The 12437-nt window shown below is 45.9% G+C and overlaps 1 protein-coding gene across 3 annotated transcripts in view; it reads left to right on the forward strand.

Annotated features, from left to right (window-relative positions):
• Window positions 1–252: 252 nt before the first annotated feature.
• Window positions 253–12437, forward strand: part of LOC147439899 (Cobalamin biosynthesis CobW-like protein) — a 49567-nt gene continuing 37382 nt past the window's right edge. For 2 of the 3 annotated variants that reach the window (XM_086485620.1, XM_086485622.1), the window contains exon 1: window positions 258–545. In XM_086485620.1, the coding sequence (XP_086341746.1) occupies window positions 405–545 (141 nt within the window). In that variant the 5' untranslated portion in view covers window positions 258–404. Of the gene's footprint in view, window positions 546–12437 lie in introns of all 3 variants that reach the window. The other variant, XM_086485621.1, reaches the window with a different exon arrangement.

Raw genomic sequence — 12437 nt, forward strand, 5'->3', positions numbered from 1 at the left:
ATATCGAGTGATCGTTAAGACTTTTTCATCCTTCCCAAGCACTATTTGTCATGCGTGAACTGTGCATGAAAATCTATAAGTAAAACACTTCTAACAAGGTCGTCTAAAGTAGACGAGGGCACTGCCACTGGGCCTACTCATACTGGCACAATAAAAACACAATCTCTTGGTCAAACCTTGCAACTCTCTTCCTCATCCCCCCCCCCCCCCCCCCCCCCCCCCACACACACACACACACATCGACGTCTACTTCACTTAAACGCCGTCGATCCCACTGCTTGCATTTGGTTCTTCGGTACCATCACTTCTTGAGTTCAAGGCTCCTACTCTCCGACCCATGGTTGTTCCCCATATCCTGACGTCCATTTCAGGGTACACGTATTAGTTCGCCCATAGCTTGTAGGATGGACGGGCAGCCGCATGAGAAGGATGATGAGGTTCCTCTGGCTGTCCCTCTTCTTGTGGAGGATCGCCACACTCCAGAAAGGGCAGATTCAACAGGCGTTACGGTTATCACTGGTTACTTGGGTGCCGGCAAAACCACGGTATGACTCCTTCTCTGCTCTTTCTTTCTTTTATTTCATGGCTACGTGAAGTGATCTGGGTCCAAGGACGAACTCAAGGTCTGTACAAAGACCTCTCAACATAACAGATTTCTTCAAATTAGAATAGGTTTGTGGCTGCAAAAAGAAAAAAGCTATGGGCTCACTGAACTATCACAGACTGTTTGCAACTCGATGAAAGTTCATGGTGAATGACATAACGGAGCATTTATTTCATACCAAAGTACTTCATCAATTCTCTGCAAGGTTCTAGTATCGAAAACTGTTCAGTTCTCTTATTTGGGTTCTCAATACCCGATTTGATGTTAGTTTCTTGGCGGGACTTCTCAGTTCTTTCACGCAGACTTGCCAAGTCACATTTGGAGCAGGCCCTTTGGACTTTGCGGTATTTAAAGACAACCATGGCATTAGGCATTCACTATGTAGCTTGAGGTACAGACTCCAAGATCATTCTACAAGGATGGAGTAATTCAGATTGGGGTGGATGTCACCAGCGTGTGACTACTATCTATTCTTTTTGTTGATTTCTCTCTTATTATCTATTTACTTTCACTTTTTGGAAACACCCCTCGGGAAATCTAACTGCCCTGCATTGCATAGCTAGTGTGGAACTGTCCAGAGGGAGTAGAGGGAGTCCAGGCCTGAGGGCAAGAGAGCACTAAGGTTGGACAAGGACTATGGTTAGCCAAGTGGGGTCATTGACTAGCCAAAGTGGAATCCTTTGCTACAGAGGCTACATATCAGTTCTGGATGTGGCCGCAATGTACAAAGAGGGTCGGATGACCTAGAAAGATACAATGGCAGCATCTCCTAAAATTTAGGGAACTGCTATTTTGGGACCTGAAAATGTGTTGGCGTCATTACCTCCGGAATGACAAAGGGAACATTTTCTTACTCTGCCGTGAAGTCAACTGGGCAACCGGTTGGGATATTTTTAGGCGGCAACCCCGAAACAGGAAAATGCTTGTAACTGTGCCAAGTGGCACATTCTGGTGCACTTGCCTCATGCAACAAGAAGTGGCGCTGAATTTGAAGAGGGGAGAGCCTCATTTTCAGATTTTGTCACAGGTTAAGAGCTATGGAGTGCTTGCTTTCCCTCCTATGTACAGTGCGGTGCCAGGAGTGATGCCCTGCACGCTACGCACTGTCCTCTCTCTCCCCTTTGGCAGTATGTTATGCCCCTCTAGTGGGTTTTTCATTTGACCAATGTACAGTTGTGTGGGTTCATGCGCGATTGCCGAGGCAAGAGCCTCTTGCACAGGTACTGGATTAGCTAGCGGCTAATCCCCCCCGCAGGTACAGGTGAATTCAGAGAGGTTTCACGCCAGAAATCTCGTCCGATTCAAAGGGCAAGTAGCCCTACAAGTGCGGGAGCTCGAGGACTTGCTACGGATGCGACCGGCACGCGAAACGGAGCCCGAAACAGTAAATTACAGCCTGCTGTGTATTTTTGCAGGTTTAGGGTTTTGGCCCTAAACGGACCCTAATACCCCCAGGAGGTTCGGGGACGCGAGGGGACCGCTGTACAGGTGATCTGGCGTCGGGAAAGTCGGTCAATGCGTGGGAATACTGACCGTGAAGGGTTCTAGTACAGTTATGTTGCCGAAATCGGGCTGGAACAGTGGAAATTCAGCTGAGTTTGTGCGGGGCAGCTTGTAGAGAACCACAGCGTATATTCCCTCTTTTGAACAATAAAGAAATACCGAAAGGGGCGCCTAAGTTAGGGGCCAATCTGGTGTCCGTCTACTCATACAGGTGCAATCTAGCAGCCTGTATCCCTCTCCCCTTTGTTGTGTCTTGAAAGTACAGGTAAAATAGACGACTAATAATGGGTGAAAGCTAAATCAAGGTTTAAAGTAAAGTCTACCGCCTTTTTTGGATTGAACAGGCCGGTTACAGTGGAGATCCAAATGAATGACGGTCGACTATAAGTTATACCTTTTCTTTTGGCTCAAGAACAATTTCATGGAGCAACAAGAAACAGTCGACAATTGCCTTATCTTCCACAGAAGTAGAGTACAAGGCTGTTTGCAGTGCTACATGTAAGTCAGTGTGGTTACGGGAGGCTATTTTCAGAGATTGAATTTTCCTAGCAGACGACCACGATGTACGTTGACAACTAGAGTTGTATAGCCATTGCGAGGAATCTGGTGTTTCATGCACGGACCAAGCATATAGAGATACAATACCATTTTTTTTGTGAGAAGACCAAGGATGGCTCTATTCGACTAGAGTATATTCTGACGTCAGATAATTTTGTTGGTATCTTCACCAAATCTCTTCCAGAAGGGACGTTATCCTCTCATGCCAGCTCCCTTGGACTTGTCTTCCATCTAGGAGCTGAGAAGGCGTGTTAAGACTCAAGAGTTCAAATTCTTGTCCGGTGGTGGCTACAGTATCTCTCAGGAGCAGATTAGGAAGTGAGGGTTGTTTTGGCTGTGCCCGCTCGTATCTGAGGTAGAAGTTCATTTTCTTGGCGATACACTGAGAAGACCAAGGATGGCTCTATTCGACTAGAGTATATTCTGACGTCAGATAATTTTGTTGGTATCTTCACCAAATCTCTTCCAGAAGGGACGTTATCCTCTCATGCCAGCTCCCTTGGACTTGTCTTCCATCTAGGAGCTGAGAAGGCGTGTTAAGACTCAAGAGTTCAAATTCTTGTCCGGTGGTGGCTACAATATCTCTCAGGAGCAGATTAGGAAGTGAGGGTTGTTTTGTGGCTGTGCCCGCTCGTATCTGAGGTAGAAGTTCATTTTCTTGGCGATACACTCTACGGTGTTGCTCACCCGGTAGGCTAGCATGAGGCGGGATCCCTGTTTCTAGAGTTTCTGTCACAAAATGATGACGTGGCATGACCACATGCGGACAGAGAGGCTGACGTGGCAGTATAGATGCTGACGTGGCCTTTCGCAATTCGTGCTGACAGCAAGCTGACGTGGCAGAATGCACGAACAGATAGTACGGACTTCCATGATTTGCGCTGACAGTTGTCACGAGACGGACACCACGTGCCAATAGAAAAGAACAGAATGAACAACCTTTTAGCACTTCAATAACAATTGAACTGAAAGAGAGAGAGAGCATACGCGACACGGAGTACTCCTCCGTACTCCAGAGAGTACTGGCCCCAAATGTTGGCGCCCCTTTTGGTATTTCTTTATATTGCTTCAAGTGAGTACAATGCTGGTACTTCAATCACTGCACCTTCACACTAAAGCATGCCAAAGAATGGGGCCTCTTTACAAATTTGAAGGCCCTGGCCTTGAAAAGCAGTCAAACTCAAAAGCAACTGGTCCCAAAAGCAACTGGGCTGAAATTTGCATATCTTTATCTGTTGAATTATGACTCTATGTCGATGATGACGATGCAACGATGACGCGCTGAAAACGCAGATGTTGAAATCTGCGTTTTCCAGGCTGGATCTGCAAACTACGTTGGATCTGACCGTGCGGCGAGGATCTGCTGTGGGAAGGTGAGATTTGCGAGGTTAGGGGGTTCTTCTGCGGAGTCTATCTGCTGAAATTGCAAAACGCTGATGCAAAGGCTAACTTTGTCGCGATGAATCTGCAAAACGTTGGGAGTCTTGCTAATCCAAAAACTCTAGGTTGATTTGGGGTCCTGCGGGGAGAATCTGCTAACGCTAGGGCTGATCTGCTGTCGCTGAGGCTGATCTGCAATGCAAAAACACTAGAGCCTCTGCAATGTTGAAAAACGCTAGGCTTGGTCCTTGGCTGAAAACGCTAGGTTTATCGCCGGTGGGGGGTCTTCTTGTTGAGAAGGTGCTTGTTATATGCGAAGTTCCTGCTGCCTCTTTTGCCAGAAACTGCTAGCGCTAGGTTTCTTTATGTATTGGCTTAGTGAATTTGCCTTACCCAGTTCCCAACAAAAGTCACTTAAAAATAATAAGTGAAAAATTGGCTAAAATAGGGAAAATAGATCTATGCACTGTAAAAATGCTCCTGATGGAAATCTGATGATCATGCTGTGTGCAACCAGCGGATATGCATCTACTCTAAGTGTCTGGACATGCACGGTTTGCGAACAGACTCACAAAAGTGCTAGAACACTTCCTAATCTAACTGAATTGAACCCATGTCATGAAGTAGCTTGTCCACGTATACACACGGTTAGATGTGCACGCGACATTCTTTACTTAGGGTTTAGGCTTCTCTATAAGGTGCAGCGGAATGAATGTTGTATTTTCTCAAGATTAGTGATCTTTATTGCTCAAGGTTCCTTTTAGTTCTTAGGGAAAGAGAGAGCTTTCCGTCTTATGGAGAGTGCTGTGATCACGAACAAAGTGAGTGGATATTGTGCGTGCAAGTGAATGAGACTGAGAGAAAGAGAGAGAAGAGGTACGACACCGAGAGGTTGTAAAACCCTCCTCCGAAGGCCCGTGTCACAAAACGGGAGCGCACACGAGCACTTAGAAATCTGAAAATTATAATACTTTGCAAACATGAGAGAAGGGAGAAGATCGACACAGTATTGGGGACCAGAAGATGGGCTGGTCCCCCCCCGTTAAGAGTATTCTTTTATTCAGGGAGAATTCTTATACAAGCACGAGAACCCAAGGAAACCCCTCCGTTCTGTAATCTTAGACCCGAAGGTCGTGCTTTCCCGTAAAGGGGCTTGGGCACAAGGCCGTTCCTTCCCGTAAGGGACTTAGGCGCGAAGCTGTACTTTCCCGTAAGGGACTTAGGCGTGAAGCCGTACTTCCTGTGAAGGGCCTTCCCGTAAGACGGAAGATTCCTGCAAAACAAACCACACAAAGCAACAATTCTCAATGCGTATCAACACCTTATACCTGTCGCTCCTTGCTCGGAGAATCGACCTCCGTACTCAGTCGTCACGCGAACACTTGCAATTTCCGTCGCCAGTCTCTACTCCAGAATCCTAGCGCTAGTACTTTGTGTTGCTCCCGGCTTCTTTAGAAACTGAACGCTGGCTGTCCTTTTATAGGCCCTGGCACCTGGCGGGAATAGGGGCCCAAAAAGCAGAGCTTGGCGCTCCTAGAGAGAGGAGAGAGAAAGATCACAAATTCAGCCCCTTGCGTAGCTATTAGCGCTGGCTTTTTTTAAGAGCCTTGCTTGCTTTATTATATTAATAAAAGGGCTGGTCACTTAAAAGTGACCGGCCACTTTATAAAATAAAGTGTGAACCTGTTCAAACTTTAAAAACTCACTCAGTTAGTGAAAACAATGCTACACGAACACATTTCAGGCGTCCCTGGGTGCAGGACATGACACAGATGCAATGTAGACACAGACTCCTCACGGGAAAACATCTGTCCTCCCGCGACTGTTCGTGCTTTTCGCAAAAAGATTCATTGAACCCATCTTTATTCTTGTGCTTGCGTTCTTACGCGTATTTTCTTACTCAGTTCGGATTTCCTCCTTAGCCTACGGAGTGCCCTCTTATTGATGCACCTGTCACCCATCATGTGACGCATCAGGGGCATTCGTAACCCGGCCCTTTCCACCGAACTTACGGAAACTCCTTCGCGATGTTTATCGTCACCTATCAAATGACACATCAGAGTTGTCCGTTCTTGATGGTAGTTCCTGTAGCTACAATCTTTTAACAGTTCTTAGTGCACACAATAAAATATCCTAAAATAAAGAGATTAATCATAAAAAAGAAAAATAGTCCAATTAGCAACAACCCACTCTCGTCGGCGAGAGTGGTCTACTTGATTGCACAAAGGTGTACAATGCGAATGCAATGGACTGATGCAATGGGACTATGCCGATGACGACGACGGCTAAGGCTGGAATCTGTGATCTTCTAGGGCTGAATTCGGGGCTGTTTTCATGGCTGAAAATGACTGTTTTGTTCGGGGGTCATGCTGAGAGTAAAACGCTGAAGATCTGTACCTTTTTGGGCTGAGTTTCTGCTGTTGCTTGAAGGCTGAAAAACGCTGGTTGCTGCAGTCTTTTCCTTGCCAGAAAACGCTACAAACTGCTGAGGTCTTGCTGGCTTCCCTAGCGTTAGTGTTTGCTGAAAAAACGCTGAGAGTTTCTGATGTCTTGCTGCGTTTTTGAGGCTGAAAAGCTGAGACCAAAACGCTATGGCTGTTGATGTTATGCTCCTGTCAAAACGCTGGCTCTTGGGCTGCCTGAAGGGGGAACAAGTGCCAAGAATGGGAGGCTTATGGCTAGGGCTGGCTGTAGGGAGAAAAACGCCAAGGGAGGGGTGGTGATGGCGATGGATCGGATGTTGAGGGGGGGTACTGCTGAGAAGTTGCCTGTTGAGCGGGAAGCTCGTGCTGCCTCTTCTGCCAGAAAGTGCTAACTTGGGTTTGCTTATATATTAACTTAGCAAAATTGCCCTACCTACTTTTGTTAAAAAGTCACTTAAAAATAATAAGTGAAAATAACCAATAAATAGGAAAATAGGCTAAATGCACTGGAAAATTCCCCTAACTGATACTAATGGATTCTGATGGGAATTTCGATGATCATGCTGTGTGCAATCGGAGGATATGCATCTATGCTAAGTGACTGGGCATGCACAGTCTACGAATAGACTCACAAAAGTGCAAGATCACTGCTAATCTAGACTTGACTTGACTGATGGGAACCCTGCTATGGTGTAGCTTCTCCACGGACACATAGGGTTGAGATGTGTCACGTGACATCCCCTCCTTTTCAAAGTGAGGTACTGGTACCGAACTGTATGGCGTCGAGGGAGATCGCCAACAACATCCGGAATCCTGGAAGGGACTCTTCGCCCGCCCACTCTGCTGTGTGGGTCGAGCGGTACTTGAACTTCATAAAGGTATGCAACGCTTGCTTCTTTGGGCCGTGCCGAAAGCGACTCAAAGTCTTCTGTGGCTCCTTTGATGCTTCAACTTCGTCTAGAGTCCTGCTTCTTTCGTCTTCAAGAATCTCCATGGCTGAAAATTCTTGAAACCATCTCCAACACAAAACCATGAACATACCCATTCCATGTAAAGTGAAGGAAAAAAATCTTGTCTTCTCTAAAGACTGTGTATGCAATGTAGATGAACATAGAGACGGAGTGACAACCCGTTCATCAAACACATGCAAACAATGAGATCGAATCTTTTCTGTTTGATCAAAATCAATCAACTGTGGCAAATCACAATGGAAATGCCCATGCTTGGTGCTCATACTATCATGTGCTCTTTCGGAAACTGTGTCATACCAAGGAAGAGACATGGAATGCGACTTCCTCACATACAAACTTTTTAGCTTTTCACGAAAAATCCGCATACATTCGTGCTCATCCATGAGAGAAACGTGCTCAACATACAATATGTCATGCCTAGGAAAAGGGATCACATAACGATGCCGACTAAAATACAGGAAACCTTCACGAATGAAACAGTCGAACAATGCGTGCGTATCAATGATGCGAACACATAATACTTCCTGTGAGGGTTCTTTGGACCAAGGCTCGAGAGCCAAGATCGGTTCTTCCTGAAGGGGTTCTTGGGACCTAGGCTCGAGAGCCAAGATCGATCCTTCGTGATTGATCGAATCTGCAACGAGGTTAGCTTCGCTAGAAAAAGCATCCACTAACACCTCATCTTGGTGAACAATCACATCTTCTTTATGCAAGTCATCATGCTTGTCTTTGTCATCCAAATCATCATGCAAATCATTATCATTCAAATCATCATGCTTCTCATAATCATGCAAATCCTGTGTGTCATGCTTTGGAGAAAAAGAGACTGAGAGAGTCTCCTTCTCCTGAATCCTGTCAACCTTGTCCTGCATATTAGCAATGAGAGATGGAGAAGGAACAGTGTCCACTCCATGAAAGACAGTAGGAGAATCACTTTTGGCATTGAGAGTTAAAGTGCTAGCCTCCCAATCAACGAGAGGGTTTATTTCTCGAAACCATTTCATGCCTAAAATCATATCGCATCCTGAGAGAGGAGAAACAACAAATCTTCTAGTGAAGGCAGTTTGTTGAATTGTAAACAACACATCAAGGCACTCCTTCATGATGAGAGCGTCCATACCAAGACGAAAGCCAGAGACCTCGATAGGAGATCTCGGACTAACTTCGAGGCGGGCTCTCTCAACAAGAGAGGGGCTGATCACATCATGCATACTACCTGGGTCAAACAATATGACAAAACGGTGCCCCGACGTACGACCATAACATTTAATGAGAGAATTATCAATGGGAGGGTCCTGAGAAACTTTGGGCACAATCGTGTTATCATTCATTGCATTGACAGATGTAGTGGGTGTTGTGGGTTCTTTAGATTCATTCGATTCAAGCTTAGGACATGTTCTTTTTATGTGACCCTTAATGTGACAATGAAAACAACGACCTTTCTTAGAATAAGTGCTTTATTCTTTCGAAGTGATGTAACCTTCTACAATTTCTTGTGCTACCTTTTCATCTGGAGTAAGCTTAGGTTTAGCAGTTGTGTTAGCCTTACCCTTAGATTCATTGGAAGAATTCTTTGTTGAGATACTGTTGGAAGATTGGTTAGAAGAGTTATCATTCTTACCATTCTTACTGTTCTGAGGGTTCTAAGAAGTCTGCGAGGTACTTGTGGAAGTCTTGTTCTCCTTAGGCTTTCCTTTGTTGTGCTTCATCTCCTGTGCGAGAGCAATCGCTACCGCCTTGTTGAGATCGATTGGATCGAGTACCTCGACATCGTACTTAATATACTTGTCCAATCCAAAGAGAAAAGCCTCTTTGCGCTCTTCATCCGACATGCGTAGTTGGGTATCTAGCTGGAAAACACGATTAGAAAAAGACATGACCGGTAGAGCATTTTGCTTGAGAGCGCGCCAATCGTCCTTCAATCGTGCGAGGTACTGAGGTGGCATAAACCGCGCCTTGAGCTTGTCTTGGAAATCAGCCCAACTAAAAGAGGGGCGTGAAATCGTCGGTTGCCTCTAGGTGCGCGGCTAGCTGTGCCTCTTGCCATGCGTGGTACCAATTGATGGCATCACTGGCAAGGTACATAGCTGTCGTCAAAACTTTGCTATTTCCTGTCTTCTTAGTTGTCGCAAAATAAGCATAACTTTGCTATTTCCTATCTTCTTAGCTGTCGCAAAATAAGCATTAAATTGATGCAACCAAGAATGAATAACTGTAGCATCCATCTTATCGTCATACTTACTGAAAATCAACTTTTTGGTAACTGGGTGGCTGGAATCCGCGTCGTGGCTTGCTCCACTTGACGAATTCCCACGATCTTTGGGTGGGTCGGTCTTCGAGGCTAGGACTTGGGCAATCAATTGTTGAGTGCGTAGCTCTCGTCGAGCTTCACGCTCGGCCTCCAAAGCCAATCTACGAGCTTCACGCTCGGTCTCCAAAGCCAATCTATGAGCGGCACGATCGGCCTCCAATGCTGTGTTTCGTGCTGCCGCTTCTTCCTTCCTTATTTCTTTTCTTTCTTTTCTTGCGTCGCGCTCGCGTTCTAAAGCAAGGCGCTTGTCTTCCTGTCTATCCGTCATGGCCATCATCTGCTTCATTATTGCCTCCATAGGGTCTGGCGTAGATGGCAAAGGGGGAGGGTTGGAAAAATCTCTTGGTGGGGAGAATCCTTCGTCGCCTCTCTCATGCTCATCACCTGAATGCGAAGTATCCATGCCGCTTCGGGTGACGACCATGCACTATGATCTTGGGATCTTAAGCTCGCGAGGAACTTGGGTTCTTGAGGGTCTTGAGGTTCTTGATTCGTGAGAATCTTGGGTTCTTGAGATTTTCTTTCGCTTGCAAATCGCGTTGAGAAGGATCTTCTCTTCACCCGAGTTCTACTCCTTTCTGCGGGCGCACCCCTTGGCGGCCTTGCGCTCACACCAAGGTTGCTTTTTTCCACCTCACGTCGATTGGCCGGCCGCTAAGTGCACGGTCCGCTCTCAATGAGTGAAAAGAGACACAAGGGGAGGCTGGACAAGCCCTTCTTTCTTGGGATTCCTGTCACTCTTCAACAAAACACGATTAGGAATGGCCACGCCCAAGTAAACTTGGGTTTGTGCGATCGCAACAAGCAAAAAAAACTTCTTGTGGTTCTTGTGGTTCTTTCCTTGAGTAATGCAAAACACTTCCAAAGTTTTGATACCAATGTAAGGTGCAGCGGAATGAATGTTGTATTTTCTCAAGATTAGTGATCTTTATTGATGTTCATGTGTTGACCTAACCCACAACACATTTGGCAATCTTGCTGGGTTAACGTTTATTTTCAAGTAATGATGCATGTCAGAGGGAGACAGGAGAGTAGGAAGAGTGTACTACACAAGGGCTCAAGCACAGGCTGGAAACATTGATCCATTTAACTATGATCATGACAATCAGCAATCACCCGATGCTCAGGGGCAGCAACCTGTAGACCAAGGAGGGGTAGGATCAGGAGCAGCAGGAGAAGAGAGAGTGAGGCAATTTATTGGAGCTTTATTCCTGGCAAGAAGAACCACCAGGAGAAGGATCCAGTTTGACCCACTTCAGGGGGCTACCAGGCAAAGACCTAGGAGACCACCACAACCCATTCCAATGGCTCAACCACCACCCAACCCAAAGGTCAAGGCAGCCAAGTTTACAGCAGGGAGTAAGGAAGATGCTGACTGTCATGTGGCACAGTTTGAAACTAAGTGGCAGGCAAGTGGCTATCAGGTGATGTATGCTGATGGAGTAAAGATGGAACAGTTTGCTGCCACATTGGAAGGAAAGGCCATGAGTTGGTTCAGCCAATATGGCATTGCACATTTTGCTACTTATAATGCTTTGAAGCAGGCATTTCTACAGAGATTTAGAAAGGAGAAGACTCCGACTGATGTCCTCAGAAAACTCAGAGACATTAAGCAAAATAAGATGCTGGTTGAAGACTATGCACAGAAGTTCAGAATTTTAGTAGAAAGATTGCAGGGGAATGAAAGACCCACTAATGAAATGTTAGCAGGTTATTTTTTGAAAGGATTGAGAAGCAGCTTAAAGGGAGCAGTAGCTAGCATTGATATTGCTGGAGGTCTGGATGACCTTGTTACTGCTGCTGCAAGGGTGGAGAAGAGACTTGGCATGACCAAAGCAAAAGGAAAAGAAGACAGTGACTCAGATTCAGAAGAAGCATCTGAAGACACAGATTCCAGTGGGAACTCAGATTCAGACTCACCATCAGACAGTGATGAGGAAACAGAAAAAAGAAAGAAGAAACAGAGCAGTAAGAAGAAGAAAGTCAAGCAAAAGCAGAGTATTGAGCAAGATTTGGTAGGCAAACTTAAAAAGTTTGGTTATTCTGTTGTAGCACCTAAAGAAAAAGTGTATTGTCACATTTGTGAAAGGGATGGACATAGTACTGCTAGCTGTTGGTATAATCCAAAGAATAGAGGGCAGACAGCACCTAACATAGGAAGAGGAAGAACAAAGTGAGTGGATATTGTGCGTGCAAGTGAATGAGACTGAGAGAAGGAGAGAGAAGAGATACGACACCGAGAGGTTGTAAAACCCTCCTCCGAAGGCCCCACTCTCGTCGGCGAGAGTGGTCTACTTGATTGCACAAAGGTGTACAATGCGAATGCAATGGACTGATGCAATGGGACTATGCCGATGACGACGACGGTGATGACGACGGCTAAGGCTGGTATCTGTGATCTTCTAGGGCCGGGGCTGTTTTCATGGCTGAAAATGACTGTTTTGTTCGGGGGTCATGCTGAGAGTAAAACGCTGAAGATCTGTACCTTTTTGGGCTGAGTTTCTGCTGTTGCTTGAAGGCTGAAAAACGCCGGTTGCTGCAGTCTTTTCCTTGCCAGAAAACGCTACAAACTGCTGAGGTCTTGCTGGCTTCCCTAGCGTTAGTGTTTGCTGAAAAAACGCTGAGAGTTGCTGATGTCTTGCTGCATTTTTGAGGCTGAAAAGCTGACACCAAAACGCTATGGCTGC

The sequence above is a fragment of the Adiantum capillus-veneris genome, chromosome 16, assembly GCF_014529385.1.
Source record: "Adiantum capillus-veneris isolate H3 chromosome 16, ASM1452938v2, whole genome shotgun sequence".
Classification (NCBI taxonomy): domain Eukaryota; kingdom Viridiplantae; phylum Streptophyta; class Polypodiopsida; order Polypodiales; family Pteridaceae; genus Adiantum; species Adiantum capillus-veneris.